Here is a 17,661-nt window from a genome sequence, read left to right as displayed (position 1 = left end):
TAATTGAGCGAACTAAATATTTAAACTTAATTTTCTACAATCCTCCATTTAGGTTTCAATTATTCCTAACATTTTCCATTGATCTAAATTAGCCACTTTATTTAAAAGACAATAGCCATTAATGATTTGTATATGTGAGGAAACAATTTATTTAAATAAATATTATATATATAACAACAATCTATATATAATATATAATATTATAATACATGTGTATATAACAACAAACTATATAGAATACATCACAACATCATCATGCTTACGATCTATTGTTGGATTGTAATGCTTTTATCATTAATTTTGGTATAAAGATATTCAAGAAAATTATCCAAAAGTTTGCGAATTATTGATTCCAGCCTTGTTTTGTGTCTCTACTGAAAATGCACCGGCACATAAACTGGATATGGTTTAGGTAGGTACACTGGAAAAGCCCTTTTACTGGTCACTGGAAATGGTTTATTGATAAAGTATGGTACCTGCAATATAATAAATTTGTTAGTACTTAAAATGTTTAATACTACATTAATCTACATTCATATTATATAGGTGCAAATTTACAACAGCGAAAATTTCAAGACATATCTAAATATATCTTTTTAAAGATAATTGCTGGTCTACCAATATTTATTAATAAAAATTTTGCTATTATTATTAAATTTATAATTATTTTCTATCTTCAAAAATACTGATACTTTTTTAGAATTAAACAATCAATGTTACAAATAATTAAATTGTCAGAATGCAAATTTACATTTGTGTGTAATATTAATAGAAAAAAAAATGTGACAAATAGATTAGTATTACAAATATAAAATAAATATATTTATCGATGTATTTTAATATTTCTATATTTACGATATCTCAATACTTTAAATTCAAAAGATATAATTTAAGTATATAATATTTCTATACGCATATTTACGTTATTTATGTTAGAAAATAATAATATTTTCTGATATAATAATAATTTAAAAAATAATTAAAAAATGAATTTTTCGCAGATTCTAATATGCAAAAGTTTTCACAATAAAAGAACCTTTCTCTCCTTGACGAACGGGTTTAGCTTTCCAAAAGGTTTGAAAATATCCATGAGAAGTGGATGTGGAACTGGGATTGGAACTTGATAGGGCTCAGGTATTGGAATCTTAATTGGATTAAGCATCGGGACGGGGAGCATCTGCGGAAATGGTACCGCAAATCTCTTGACAATCGGTGTCTCCACTGGGTTAATCTTTTCGTCAATTGTGGTATCACCGGGTTCCTCCTGGCCGGGTTCCTCCTGGGCCCATACAATGGCCATCATAGTAACAAATATCTATAAATTAATTATTAAATTATTTCAAATATCATCAAGATAGGGCTAATCTTAACCGCTTTCTAAACTCTTCTTCTGACAGTAGTTTCAGGAGAAAACTCGGTCGAACATTTCACGCAGATCACTCGCTCTTTCTATTCGTTTGAACAAGCCATATTCGGAATGGTGTCACGCAAAGCGCAGCAATTTCGTAATAAATAACTAATTGCAGCCTTGTCTCGTTTGCAAGCTTAATTGCTTTTCGTGAGAAAAATAAGATCTGTTTCTAATTTTTCTTTACATAGAAAATTAATACTCGACTTACATGTAGATTCAATATAAATTTCGACAGAAAAAAATCGTATTATAATAATTGTATTAAACTCAAACAAATAATTTTTTATAATTTAAGAAAAAGATTTGATCTATTTTGTGAGAAAAGAAGAGCAAGAAGTATCAATAACAAGTTAATAGATTTAATTATGTGTTTTTTATTTGTATAAAATACAAATCGAGTAAATTAATATAAAATAATTATATAATTTTATATTATCGAAACTAGTATTCTAGTAAAACTAAACTAATAATTTAATATAGATATAATATAGATATGATTGCTTCTATAATAATCTAGTTCATGCAATAATTATATATTAAAGGCATATTGTCCGAACAATCTAATATCAAATTTTTTCAAAAATACTCACAAATAGTTTCATGATCTGCGAATTTGCGCGACGAAAACACTATCGTAACAATTAGTAGTTCTGCAGTATCTGTCCGTGGAACGTACAGATTCTATGATGCTTTCAAAGTCACGGTTAACTCTTTATATACCGGTACTATTCTCTCTCTTCTCCTCATTACATTAACTCTAGCTGTTCGCTATGTTAGGTGCACGCTTGCATGTACAAATGCAAATCTGTCTGCATGACAACACTTAAAGCGGTGCAGTTATCTCGATCTTCCTAATATTCATCAACTTTGGAATGCGCAAGGTGAATTATCCAAATTCCACATTAGATAGACAAATTATGATATACTGATTTTTAGGATACCAAATGAATAATAAGCTGTCAGTCCGCGTATTAATTATTCTCGTTATGCTCATGTCAATCATATACAACAGACCAACGTGTTATAATAGTGGCTCACATTGCAAAATATAAATTGATAAGGTATAATAAAATATAAAAATGTTAAAATGAATAATTAAATACAAAAATAACTTTTTTGTATTTTATTATGTAGAATTACTAAATAAAATAAAAAATATGTATAGAATTTATTAAAATTGTTTATTAAGTAACATGTAGTAATGTATTAAAAGAGTTCATTGCATATAATAATTTGCACAGAGAGTGGTACATAACTTCAACTTATATAGTTCTCACTACAAAAAAAAATTATAGAATTATAACAATTTATAGTTATTCTTCATCTATATACTTACATATACAGTCGAACCTCGCTAATTCGAAATTGAAGGGAAAAGAAAATTTTTTCGAATTATCGAGGTATATAAAAATAAAGTTCGAATTATAGAAGCTTAGCTATTTCGTTTATTTAGCTATAACATAAAATTTTATCTATGAAAAAATGTCAAATGTACATTAAAAGTTCATTAAAAAGGATATTTTTTAGTGTATATAATGTCAGATAAGTTCAAACAAACATTTAACATGCAAAACATTAACAGTTTAAAATTCAAAAAGACAAAAAGGCTCGTATAATGCAACGCAATAAAATTAACAGTTTATTTCAAGGCTTTGTCTTTGAAAATTCGAATTACAGATGCTTTGTTTCTGAAGATTCAAATTTACAGAGGCTTTATTTTCAAAAATTCAAATTACAAAGGTCAAAAATTTCAAGTTAATCTCGTATTTCTTTCGACTTACAGAGGTTTTCACAAGGGAAACAAACATTGTTTCGATTTGTAGAAGTTTTGGAATTAGCGAGGCTTGAATTAGCAAGGTTCGACTGTGTATAAATGGCAATAAATATATATATATAATTTTTTTTCTCTCAACATTTTTCTATTTCTACAACGATATAAAAGATGTTAAATCGTAAAATAAAATATGTTCCGATAATAAAATTAATGTTAAAATTCATAAAAAATACTATATTTACTACAAATTTTTTCATCTTAGTGGCTATTATAGCTTTTTCATAGACAGGAAATCATCATAAACTGAATAGAGTTAATGACCTTAGCATTCAAGATGTAGTAGAAGTCGCTATCGCACTTCAGCAGGTTCTATAGAAATCTATATAGAACTAACTGAGAAGATATAATAGAAGCAAGAAGATAAAACGCATAGTGCACAATAACAATCTGTGCTTTGTCACTTTTATTGCCATTTATACAGCACTCAGCAGGATATTCTTTCTGTAATGAGTCAAGTGATAAAATATTTCTTAGATCTAAGAAGAGAGAAAGAGAGAGTCTTTCTCTTCAATGTATTAATGCACGCAATCATTTCTCAGAAACGTCATTTTTTCACGAGCATGTATTGCGTGTAAATTAGCGAGAGGCAAAGATAAGTGATCACATAGCATAAATGTAGTAATGTCATGGCTTAGTTTACTTGTTCAACAATCTGTGAATAAATGTACGATATTGCAGTTCACTCAAACGCCAATGTTTATACAATATTATACAAATATATACTTTATCTCTAATAGATGGCCAAGTGCTTTCCGATGTGCATCATTTTATGTGTATTTTGCAAGAACTTGCGTCATAAATACGACAAAATGAATTTGATAGATTAATTAATTATAGCAACGCAAATTTATTATTCTTATGCGTATTCTATTTGATATATAAATTGTTAATATTTATCACAATAAAATCTTCATAGAAAAAAGAAAAACACGCCAAGTATATAAAAAATTTGACATTGTATGCAAATATGCTTTGTAAAGAAATTTTTCTAAGTTCAAAAATAAAATTTAAAAATATATTTAGAAATATGTAGCTTAAAAATAAATATAAATTAAAGCTACTCAGCCAAGTATAAATAGTGTATTAATTTTGCAGATTATTATCTAATCTGATATAAAATTTAACGAAGTATCACTTTCGTATTTTTAGAATCATCTGCATATTCGAAACGATTTACAGCCGGCATTGAAAGAATTAAAGTGACGAACAAAAACTTGGCGTACCCAGGTCGGGGCATTAAAATGACATGAATTTTCTAATAAAAAATTGCTTGAAAATTAATCTATAATAAATAAAATTAATTTTTGGAGTTATAAGTAAGATTTCTGTTTTGTGTTTAAAAATATTTTACATTAAACAATGTAATTATGCTATTCTTCTCTTACATTTTTATATTTTTATATTTTTATATTTTAAACTTTATTTGATACGCTTGTAATATGTTCTTAAAATACATTTTAGTATTTTAATTAATTTGTTTATATATTTAACGTTTTATGCTATATTATGCTAAGGCAATGTATTTTTAATTAATTTTATTCATATACAGATAATTAAAAATAATTTTATTTATTACATAAAACTAATGCATATAGTTCATTGCATGTCAGATTTTAAAGTATGTTTTTTATTTTTTCTAGTGAATTTTTTAATAAATTTTATTTATATTTGATTTATTTATATACTCGAAGAAAATTTTATTTATTATGTACATAAATTTGCAAATTCATATTGATACAGTTTATTGCATATCAAATTTTAATGCCTCGACCCGGGGACGCCAAGTTTTTGTTCGTCACTTTAATTCTTTCAATGCCGGCTCTAAATTTTGAATATGCGCAGATAATCATTCTAAAAATATGAAAGTGATACTTCGTTAAATTTGATATCAGATTAGATAATAATCTGCAAAATTAGTACACTATTTATACTTGGCTGAGTAACTTTAATTTTATATTTATTTTTGAGTTACATATTTCTAAATATATTTTTAAATTTTATTTTCAAACTTAAAAAAATTTTTACAAAGCATATTTGCATGCATTGTCGAATTTTTTATATACTTGGCGTGTTTTTTTTTTTTTTTTTTATAAAGATTTTGTTGTGATTTCATTGCTTTTTGTAAAAAAAATTTAAAAAATTTATAATTTATTGTTACATAAAACATTTTTAATTTTAAAATTGGTCTCACACACACACACACACACACATATATGGTGTATTGTTTTACAGTGAATTATATATATATTAGAATCATTTAAATGAAAATGAGCTAAAGGGCATAGCAAAATGCTGAATAGATTTATTGCGGAATATTTGAGAAACAGACGTGACATCACTGTAGTGTCATAATAATAATAGAATTATTATTATTAATAATAATAATTGTTATAATAATAATAATTAATAATAATAATTATTATGATTATTATTAATATAATATGTATTATATTAATAATAATTGTGTAATTATTATTAATATAAAACTATGTAATTATTGATAAATAGCAATAAAAATAAAAATTATTTTTATAGATTATTAAAACAATTGTTTAACTATATGTACTTTTACAATCAAATACAGTCGAACTTTGCTCATTTAAAATTAAAGGGAAGAGAAAAATTCTTCGAATTGTAGAGGTTTTGACTTATAAAGTTTTTCGAATTATCGAGGTATATAAGAATAAAGTTCGAATTATTGAGGTTTAGCTATTTTGTTTATTTAGCTACAACAAAATTAATTTATGAAAATGATTGCAAATGTATATTAAAAGTACATAAAATTTAAGGATATTTTTTACAGTGTATATAATGTCAGATAAGTTCAAACAAACATTTAATATGCAAGACATTAACAGTTTGTTTCGAATTAAAGAGGTTTTGTCTTTGAAAATTTGAATTATAGAGAGTTTGTTTCTGAAGATTTAAATTATAGAGGTTTCGTTAAAAAAAAAAAATTTGAATTACTGAGATCATACGTCGCTCAAAAAATTTCAAGTTAATCTAGTATTTTTTTCGACTTACGGAAGTTTTCTCAAGGGAAACAAACATTGTTTCGATTTGTAGAGGTTTTCGAATTAGCGAGGTTCGAATTAGCGAAGTTCGACTGTATATGATGTGTAATTTTAAAATAAATTAAATATATATAATATTAAAATAATATCTTGTTTAATATTATTTTCATAATTGAGATTGGGGGCGATACAAACGGAAGTAGTAACATCGGTGACAACAGAAACAGTAATGACGACGGATTAGGGACGGGACGGATGGCGACGAAACCGGCAACGACGGGATTTGAAGCATCTGAACGATTAATTATTCAAAGCTTATATTTACATTATAAAGCAAAATACCATTAGATTTTTTATTATGACCTTAGTTCTGGAAATATTTTGACAGAAAGACATTCGACATGAAAACTCCGGATAAGCTACTTGGTAGCAGTGCGAAATTGGTAGCGGCGCGATACCTCTGACGTTAATCGAATTTCTTTATATATATACTTGGCGTCGCGTCGCTTGATTTATAATATTTATTATAGAGAAGTGCAGTAAATATAAAATTAAATATAAAGAAAATTTTATAAGATTCTCTCAATATTTTTACTATGCAAAACATGTAATAATTTTTGATAATAATTACATTAAAGTATAGATAATCCAAAAATTTGAACTATGTATGTAAAGATACCAATTTAATAGAATTAATAGAACACCGAAAAAATTGTTTTCTTGAAATTCATACTTAATAAGTCCTCTAATAGATATTCTTAATGAATAAGGATATTTCCGTCTTTACGTGATGCTTTTTGGAATATCCTCTTAAATTAAGAATATATTCTTAATTTTTTAGTATATATTCTTGCATGTTAAGAATATCTAATAAGAATATCTAATAAGAATATCTCTTTTTAGAGGATTTTCTCCTCTTAAATTAAGAGGATCCTTTTGGCACCTATTTTAGTGGAAAATATTATAAAGATAAGTGATATATACTTAAGATAAGAATACAATTTTTTCGGTGAATCTTACATAATAAAAATATAATATATACATTTAAAAGCTATACATAAAATATTGTTACGTCCCTGGACGTCCCGCGTTGTTAATAAACAATCCTCTTGACAATGATCTCCCGGAAACGTTAGGGGATGCAATCCAGGGATGTGATACTATATATAAAATAAGTAATAATATGTATTATAGATTCTTTAAATTTATACTTATTATTAATAATAGCAGCGTAAATTTTTATAGAGCATTTAAATCTTTCGCTTTCGCACTATAAGCGACATTCAGTAAATGTTATTTTGTATACATATAAAATATCGGATATTTAATAATATTTGCATTAGCAATACAAATCACAAACGTACTACGCACAAAAAGTATGTCGTAAGCGCTTGCAACTCTCGGACGAATTCTCGGACGAGATGTTTTACCGTGGCTGCATTTAGATCGGTATCTCCGATTTATGAAAGGCACTCTCATCTCTCCAGCGGGTGTGGTCGCGCGACAGCAAGAGGGAGTGGACTCGATGAGAAGAGACTTGAATCATGCGCGATGTTATCTGTATCGCGATGAGTAGAACAGTGAAAGTGCATCCCAAGTAAAAGTGGTTTCTCACACATCGATGTAAGAACGCGCGCGCCTCATTATGGAGAATCAAGACCGCAATCACGATCTCCCTCCCCTTAGGGCTACAGCCAGGTTCGTTTTAGTCGATCGTAATTAAGTCGTCGACGATGAGGAAACGAAACAGTAGATTACATACTTTTCGTACGGTCTCTTGTAGAAAGGATTTATTCTAAGCCGAACAAGAGAACGGATATTATTATCATTATATCCGCAATCACACATGACAAAGACCATTGCTATATATTAGTTGGATTTATAAAATTTTCCATTTTTTATATAATTAATTAGATAATAAAGAATAATTCATCTTCTATCTAACGACTTGTTCTTTTGATAATTTAATAACATTTAATTCTTTAATTTATTATACATAATCTTTAATATTCCCTATTTTTCAACATTAGACTTCTTATTTTCTTATTATGTCAAATAATGAAATGTAGGATAATAATATAATTATATTTATTACATAATAATGTTTAAAATGTTATAAATTACTTTTTCTTTATTCATAAATTATTTATCAGAAATGGAAATTTAATCTCATTTAAAAGAAAACTACTTTTTATAAGTTTATGTAGTATGAAATACGTGATTCATATATGCAGCTGTAGAAGTAATTGATTCGTTGCGTTTAGTTTATGCTTAGATTAGCGAATAACAAAACATTTATATAATTGAAGTTGTTTATTAACAAGTATTTAAAAACAAATATACATTTTACACATCAATAAAAACTTAATAATATAAAAACATGTAACAAAACTATCTATACGGTGACTTGCCAGAGTCAATCCGAAAATCGATAAATTATCTATCACATATATGTTAATATTTTGTTTCCACACATATTTCAGTCAGCAATAAATCTTAAGAAAAGATTTATAACTATTGAAGTAATCTTGCAAATATAAATTCTAGTAATGCGACAAACAATTTTTTAATAAATGATTGTCTCTGTTGAAATTAAAAGGCTTTGTGCTCCTTTGGCGCAGGCAATTTAAAGTTAATATTTTAATAGCCATAAAAAAATTTAATGCCCTTTACTCTTAGATGTATAATGGAACACATGTTTGTAGATCGGAACATGAACGGGATATGGTTTTGCCACTGGTACAGGAAATTTTTTTTCCACGTAAACAGGATATGGCTTCTCCACAATATAAGGAACCTATAAAAAAATATATGTATACATAACATATGTATATATATATACATATATACATATATGTATATATATCGCGAAGAGTTTAACATATTGCTTTTGTGTTTGAGATAATAAAATTTATTAATTTTATATAAAAAAAAACTTCTGTATTATGTGTGCTTATATGTTTGCTCTACTTCTGCACTAATTACAAATTACACAAGCGTAAAGACATTAAAAATCGATATTATACTTACACGCTTCTCAACAACAAAAGGCTCAGGTTTTTCAATGGGTATTTCGACATGCTTGACTACTTCGACTGGATACGGATGTGGGATTTCGATTGGTACTTTATAAGGTTGAGGAATCGGTATTCTAATTTCTTTTGGCACTTCAACAGGCACTGGATGTGGAATAGGTATAGCTGAAACAAAACATAAATTTTTTGAACCATGACAACATTTATTATAGTATATAAATAGAGGAAATATATATAATTTCTTCCTTTTTATCATAAAAATTATACAAAACGTAACATAATAAAAAGTAAAGTCTAAGAAGCTTCACATATCAATTTTAATTAATATTTTGCAAAAAAATTAGCTTACCGTATTTCTTAATAATTGGTATTTCTATATGTTTTGTTTTTTCTTCGTACGATGAACCACCTTGGTCCTCATCATAATGGCCAGCCAATACCAGGCTGCTAAACGAGATCAGACTTAACAAAAGAATCTGCAATTTAAACTTCCTTAATTTTGCTACATTAATATTTTCATATTTATATATTAACAAAGCAATATTACAATTTTAAAATACGTAAAATTATTATTGTTAAAAATTTTAATAAAAGTTTATAAAAATATTGCAAATTATTTTTATGTATGTATAGCGCATACATGTGTATTCTCTAAAAATAATTTTTCTTTTTCACACATATATATATATATATATATATATATATTCAACATATTATTACTGCAAAATATATATACATAAATATAGTTTTCTATTTTTTATCCCAACCATCACTTTGTTAATTATATTAGTTAACACTATTTAACACAGAAAACACATATTTATCGCGTGACATGTAGGCAAATGCCTGAATCTTACAATTTGAGTCATATTGCTCGTGTGAAATTAAATGATAGTGCAAGCACGAGGAATTGAGCTTAAGTGACTACGTACGACGAAGATCGACCTTATATACTAACATCGATTCCTCCTTTCACTAAAATCCTACGAGAGTTTCAATCCTCTCCAGGATACATCACGTTGCATTTATATAGTGTATCGCACAACAATATTTAACATTTTGGAAAGGATTATATTATCGACATGATAAATATGTAAAGATTATCGTACTTATACATGAGATTACCTTTTTTAACGTACCATTATACTAAAATTTTTTTTATGGAAATCTCAATGATTATGTATATTATATATATATATATATAAAACGTTCAGAGAAAGTGTAAATTCTGACTTAATTATGCCATTTTACAAAAAAAAACTATCTTTTGTACAAAATAAAAAACACATTTATCCACAATATTCGCAATTATTTTCGTTTATAACTGCTTTTTTATAATATAAATAAAATTTTATTGCAAATATATGATATTAAGTTAGATTAGATTAGATTAAATATTAACATAAAATTCAATTTTTGAAAGAATGTTAATTTATTTTTCTACTCGCGCGTTTTTCTTGTATTTAAAACGTATTTTTTTGTGAAAAGATTTATAACTTGTAATATTTTACAATCGTAAAATTTTAAATGCTCTTTTAAAATTTATGAAATGTTTCTCGTGAAAAGTTTCGAAAGTACATCAATTTTAAATTAAAATTGCGTGAGACTTAAGTTGTATATATACAATTGGCCACTACTTTATCAAATTATCTTACATGACGTGTAATATTTTTGTATCTTAGCACATACATGGTATTTTAATTTTATTATCTTATACCGTAATAATAATAAGATCATTATTTTAAATTTAATTATTAATACAATAAATACATATTTCACGGTACTAGATTAGATTTGATTTCATTGTTTAAGAACAATATGTATATGGCAAATAACTGTGCAAACATTAAAATTCTGTGTAAGCGAATAAAAATTACAAAGATACTTTTGAGTAAGCACATGGCTATTCCGTTTACCGGAAGTGAGTTTTCCTTCTTGTATATATAAAATGTTTATAACTTCCTAATACAATTCTCGTGAAATGTTTACATAAATTAAATTATATTTATACTATAAAGAGACCGAGCAACTTAGTCATTATGCGGTGTAATTATATTTCTCTTTTTTAAATTTATATCTCTACCTCTATATATTTTTAAATCTATAAATCGACGAAAATTTTTGTTGTTGCGTTGATCAATTCGACAAATATAAGAAAGGACCACCCAATAAATGGACAAGAATTTGATCTTATATAAATTCAAATTATTTTAGTCATTATGCAGATAGTTTCTTCTGTATTCAGCTTTTAGACTCAATAGGAAGTGAACGCGAAGTACACTTTTGCTTGGAGAGAGAAACGTTAAAACACGATACATTTTTCGATATATCAGAATGAAAGTACAAAACACAACTCCCCGTGAAAGGGTTCCGGGCGGAACACTAATCGAAAGACATTCTTCTGTGAAAGGCAACGTAAAACTATCTTAAAAATCGATTAGTAAGTAATACCTGACGATATTAAAAAATAAACGAAATAATCAATATTTATGATATTGTAAACCGAGCTTACTACATTCGCTATGTTAAGAACTAATAACTATATTGTATTTATTTAATATCTTGCATTTTTCGAACTTCCTATTTTTTAACTTCCCTCTTCAATTAATTATTAACACGGTAGGCCTACGGAAGGAAACGCATGCGTTCCTAATGCATGGAGAAACTCCGAGACGACTCTGAAAGACCATCTCAATTAACGTTAATGGTAGAGCGTTGTCGCTAATTTGCTGTCGTGGAAAATTGGACAAACCTACGATCGTCATCGTCGCAGAGACTCACGATCTGTCGCTCACAGGACTTTACATTCGTGTTCCGATGCGATCTGAACTGTTTTCGGTGTATTCTAGTAGCGTAAACGAATTCTGACCTACAACCTCGACATTGGAGAAAGTAATGAATCAGAAAAATAGAATTGTTCCTTGACATTGACAAAAATTCTACCATTTAGACTAATCGATTTGCCTTTTGAGGTTTTTTTTTATTATTTTATGTAAATAAAGCTATAAAATACTTGAGTTTTTTATATCCAACTTATAATATATTAGTTAAAAAAAATTGCTAAGAAAAATAGGATAAAAAATAAAATATATGAATAAATAATTTAACGTAGTAAATATTTTCCAAAGTATTCCACAAGGTATATATATAATTTTGAGTTTAATTTAAATAATATAGGTCTACAAATACTCTAGGAATATAAATATATTTTTTGTATATATATTTACAAAATAATTTATTTATTTAAAAGCATAAGAGCTATATATAAAAAGACTGTTATTTATTAATGGAAAATTAATGTTATAAAATTAATAAAAATATAATAGATTGTAAAAAAGAAAAAGCTTTGCCTTGTGCGAATATTTTAGTAGAGAAAATTGGAATACAATTCAAATATATAAAATTATTCCGGACAGAATAAAGATTCCACCGAATAGAGAAGTAATGCGCCAGAAAATTTCTCATAATGATTGCTTATGATGATAGAAGACCGCTATGAGTTCATAATTCTTCTCCGACGTGGAAGCGTCGAAATAACGAGCGTAAGTCAACGAATCCGCCGTAATGTGAAAAAAAGGAAGCTAGAGAAAGAAGTCTGCACCGGAAAAAAAAGCTCGCGGCGAAAGTAAAGTTTGAAGTCGATTTACTCCCGACATTCACCGCGATCGCGATCGCGCCGGTAGTGATTGTGTATTAAGTATTAAAGAGCCTTCCTGTGATTCGAACCACCCCAGGTTATACTTGCTTTTACATACGATGGACAGACAAATTTGCCTGTTCGATCAGCTTTCTCATGATTGAGAATCGATTTCCTTCTCTGCGCTCTAGCAAGCGTACAACATTATGGGGTGTTTATAGTGTTAAAATAATACAAGTCAAAGACTGTATTTACAGAACAATCATAGAAGCTCAAACGAAACAAAATAAACTGAAATCATCGTTGTTTATACATATATTCCGTTTCTGCATTTGATATTTTGACATGTCATTAAAACGTGAAGATTAGGACGATTTGATGGGCGATATTACGGCTTAATTTGAGGTGCAAATACTCGGAAATGAAAGACTAATTGTAAGATACGCGCGATCGCAATCATTTCGAGTACATATACACACATTTCCGGCCTCAATATATTTTTTATGTGAGATCGTTGTGCGTCGCGAAAAAGAGAGGGATCATTCTCTTTCTCCTTTTACGACGGTCAAAACTACTGCGACCGGAGAAACAGCAGTAATCTATTTCCGATTTCCCTTTCGCTGCCACTTTTTGCCGTTGCCTTATATTTAAGCTCCCTCTCTCTCTCTTTCTCTATCGTCGTTTTGGGTTCTTCAAACAGAACAGGAAGACATTATTGTTGCATAATTTTTTTTTCAATTTAAAAGCCTTTATTTATTCTGATTTCACGCTCGCTGGCTCTCTCTGCTTTGTACCGGGGTGTCATAATTAAAATGTATTCTTCACTGGTTCAACAGCCTTTTCACTTCCAGCAATGTCAAGGCAAAAAAAAAATAGAATTCTCGCTCTTCACTTTTGCCATATGCATCTCTTTCGCGCAAAGTATTCTGTTAGTTTTACTTCGCTTTTGTAATAAAACACCATTGTTATATAATATTGTTTATTGTGTAGATATATATAAATAAAATTACTGTGCGAAAAATAGACAAATGAAAAAGCATGTTTTCTCAGTAATTTTATTTATATCAAAAAGATGAAATGCGAATATTTTCTCATAAAATTTTACTAAGCACTTGATAAACATTAAAGCACAGGAAAGTATTTGGTATATTAAAATCTATATTAGCAAATCATAATTCTTAATTTACAAATATATTTGTTTCACACACCAGTTCCTTTTATTAAATAAAACAACAATTATTGTAAATAGTGCGCATCTATTGACTATGGAAATTTAATATTTATTCTAACACAAATACACAAAGATTATATTTGAATCGATCAAAGTTTATTCGTTATTATACTGTAATTAAATTGTAATTGCAACGAAACGTTATTAGCGAGCAGTAAATTAAAAATATTAATGGTTTTTATAATGTACGATATTTCTTTTTCATTATTTTCATATTTTCATTATTTTCATATTTGTAAAATTCATGACCACTATACGCGGTAAAATTGAAGCATAATATTTGAAAAATGAACGTAATATTTGAATCGTTAATATCTTGTTTTAATTTATTATAAAGATTTTTAATAGCGGATTAAATTATCAAAGCATTATGATTTAAATTATAGTAACACAATTTTATTATTCACATTGATCTCGCTTTTCACGAAAAATTAAAATGTTAAAAAATGGAAATGTAACTAGTATTAAGTATATAATAGTTTTACAGCATAATATGAATTTATTGTTACAAGCTATAATATGCTAAGGATTTTAATAAACACTTACATATAAATGTTTTTACAATGATTAATAATTGGCTAATTTAAATCTTATGAGAAGAAACATTTAATAGTATTTGACATTTTTTTTCATGCAAGAGAAATTTAACTTATTGTCAGATATAAAAATATTTTATAAAAATTAAATAATTTAATAACTATTTCTTAGATAAAAAATAAAAGAAACGTTTTATTTTGTTAGTGAAAAACATTTTAATATATATAAATAACTAATGTAATGTTATAATATAATAAAATCTTTTTTTCTCATTCTTTCCTTCATTCTACATTTATGCGTTTTTGAAAAAAACTAAATATAAAAGATAATAACAATAACAAGAATCGGGCTTCTGTAACACATAGAAAAATCAATGGCCTTTGTGTACAATGGTCTTGTAGATCGGAATCTTGATCGGAATCGGTTTTTCGATCAGTACGGGTACATGTTTCACCACATGAAACGGCACCGGTTTCTCAATCTTAAGTGGAATTATTTTCTCGACGGGCGTTGGTATTTTTTTCTCGACTGTCTTAATTATTTGCTTCTCCACCTAGAAAGACAGAATGCCTTCAGTGAGAAGAGATAATGACAAATGATTTTACTGTCAGATTAAAGCCAACTGTCGCGCAATCACCTCATATGGTACGGGCTTTGGTATCACCACAGGAACAGGATAAGGCTGTGGAACTGTCTCTATCACCGGATGCGGAATGCTAATAGGGACGTTTTTGATCGTTGGTATCCCTATTTTCATGTGATAAACATTTAATATTCGAAACATAATGTTTAATAATTAATTAATGTAATATAGATAGCAATAAAATAATGCAATAGTCATCCAATATAGCAATCCAAATATATATATATATATATATATATATATATATATTCTCTTTATAATAAATTCAAAATTCTTTAATGCTTTTAAATTTTTAAATTATTTTTTATTTTTATAAATTAATCAACTTTTAATAATTTTTTATTAAAAGGCAATTTTCTTTAATAAAACGTTAATGTAGCAGTAATAGCTAATAAAGTCAATTTATATTACCAATGTGCTTAACAACAGGAATTACATTAGCTCCATGGAAACTGCTAATGCCCAAGTGCCAATCACTGATTTCGTTTAAAAGTGGTGAATAATTTCCCAAAAAATCTAAGGAATGGCTTTCTAAAAAATTTAGAATCATTTTTCAGCATTTATATCAAGATATTCAAGCATCAACAAGTCATTGTCATATACACTGTTTTATATATCTAGCTATATTATTAATTTTATATATAATTTTTATATATATAAAGTATATATCAGAGAACGCGCAATTAACCAAACCAAATGTTCAAACCTATTCCTCCCAGATTAGGAGTTCCCAAGTCATGATGGTCTATAGAGATTTCGCCCAGTGTAAGTCCACCTCCATGATCTCGAACGTCCCAATTGGAACTATATGAACAAGCGATAATTCCCAACAGCACAATCTTAAACATCAAATAATAAACCACCACTATTATAAGAAATACAAAACATCTATATTATTTCCGATTTCTAGATTAAAAAGAAATTAATTGTATAAATCGCACAGAAGAAACACGTTTTATCAATTCACTTAAATCCAAATTTTAAAGATAATTTAAAGATAACAAACTGTTAAATTCACGAGCTTACTCATATTTTATTACTTAACCGAGACGGATATTTGCGTACAATTTTTTCCATCGCTTAAGATATTTTTATATCTCTATATCGTCCATCAATAAGTAAAATCTACTTGGGACAGATTTGTTTCGTCGTCACCTTATATACCGCTTAAACAGAGAAATAAGCAACCCCACTATTCTTTGGTATCCCATACCTTCACCGTACAAAATGCCTTGATTATAAAACTAATCAGTCGCAGTAATATAAGTGCAAACGTTATGTAACGTTTAATATACAATTGATAATAATTGTGTATATACTTTCAAATATTTTATTTTCTTATTTGGATTTCTATGTTGGATCTTACCTTATATATTGTTAATTATAGATTACTTGATACCAGATTACTAACTTGTTAATAATTATGTATAATAATGTTTTGCAAAAATTCAAAAATTTGCGAATTAAAAAATCTTACATTACTAAAAATACTTTTCTGCGTAATAATATGAATGTTATCTCCTTTTTTTAAATTAATGATAAATTATGTAATTAATTATTGCCCCATAAAATGTATTTAAACTTGATCAAATAAGTTCTTTTGTATTTAAAAAATTATTATTATCTCTTTACTTTGATAAAAATTGCACATATTTATATAATATAAGTACATTAATAAAAGTTTTATTATTACATATCATTATTTATCTTATTATTATATAGCATTAGTAATGAAATTAGTAATATTAAAGGCAAAATATTGCAATTTTTTATATTACTTTTATATTTATTTAAGCAATCTTTTTTTTTTTAATTTTTTGCATTCTATATATGAATATTGCATAAATTATTTCTTATCGTTTTATTTGGCCTGTAATTATATAGTGCAAGAATCATTGGATTCATCTTGTTAGATATACACACAACGTCAATTGTCGATGTCATGGATGATTTATTGTATGCGATCATGATGATTTCGTAAATGAACATCGCAGGCAAGTCAATCTATCTAATGTCCACTTTCCACATGAGAATTCTCAGTGCTTTTATCGAAAATTATAGTAAAAGCCTATTATATACATATAAAGTTCCTCTCGCTCTAAGATGCGCCTATAGCATGTTAATCAATACTGTTTGATTAATTATTACTTTTACTATTAACACAATTTATGTTTCTTCTTAAAATACTAAAATATAATATATATCATAATAATATTCATATAACATTATTTACAATATATATAATAATATTCAATAACTTGATAAAAAATAAGCATATTTAATTGTGAAAATAGATAATAAATAAATACAATAATTCCA

At 27.1% G+C, this 17,661-nt stretch overlaps 3 protein-coding genes across 3 annotated transcripts; all 3 read right to left on the bottom strand.

The window, feature by feature from the left end:
- Window positions 1-78: 78 nt before the first annotated feature.
- On the bottom strand, window positions 79-2,147 carry LOC145947753 (uncharacterized). The gene is made up of 3 exons (XM_083057533.1): window positions 2,002-2,147; window positions 1,037-1,315; window positions 79-476 (listed from the first exon to the last, which is right to left on the bottom strand). Exons 1-3 carry the CDS (start codon window positions 2,011-2,013, stop codon window positions 372-374), a joined length of 396 nt encoding a protein of 131 aa, XP_082913659.1. The 5' UTR covers window positions 2,014-2,147; the 3' UTR covers window positions 79-371.
- Window positions 2,148-8,794: 6,647 nt separating this feature from the next.
- LOC145949065 (uncharacterized) lies at window positions 8,795-10,167 on the bottom strand. The gene is made up of 4 exons (XM_083058773.1): window positions 10,152-10,167; window positions 9,644-9,770; window positions 9,290-9,459; window positions 8,795-9,056 (listed from the first exon to the last, which is right to left on the bottom strand). The coding sequence occupies exons 1-4, from the start codon at window positions 10,161-10,163 to the stop codon at window positions 8,919-8,921; spliced, it is 447 nt and encodes a 148-aa protein (XP_082914899.1). The 5' UTR covers window positions 10,164-10,167; the 3' UTR covers window positions 8,795-8,918.
- A 4,902-nt stretch (window positions 10,168-15,069) lies between these two features.
- LOC145933237 (uncharacterized) lies at window positions 15,070-16,419 on the bottom strand. Its single transcript, XM_083032812.1, has 5 exons — window positions 16,408-16,419; window positions 16,049-16,181; window positions 15,758-15,873; window positions 15,337-15,456; window positions 15,070-15,252 (listed from the first exon to the last, which is right to left on the bottom strand). The coding sequence occupies exons 1-5, from the start codon at window positions 16,417-16,419 to the stop codon at window positions 15,070-15,072; spliced, it is 564 nt and encodes a 187-aa protein (XP_082888938.1).
- Between the last annotated feature and the right edge of the window lie 1,242 nt (window positions 16,420-17,661).

Source organism: Prenolepis imparis, unplaced genomic scaffold (genome assembly GCF_030444845.1).
Source record: "Prenolepis imparis isolate NDT839.2.m4 unplaced genomic scaffold, iyPreImpa1.0 SCAF_2, whole genome shotgun sequence".
In the NCBI taxonomy this organism is placed as follows: domain Eukaryota; kingdom Metazoa; phylum Arthropoda; class Insecta; order Hymenoptera; family Formicidae; genus Prenolepis; species Prenolepis imparis.
This window is presented reverse-complemented; position numbering and strand designations above follow the sequence as displayed.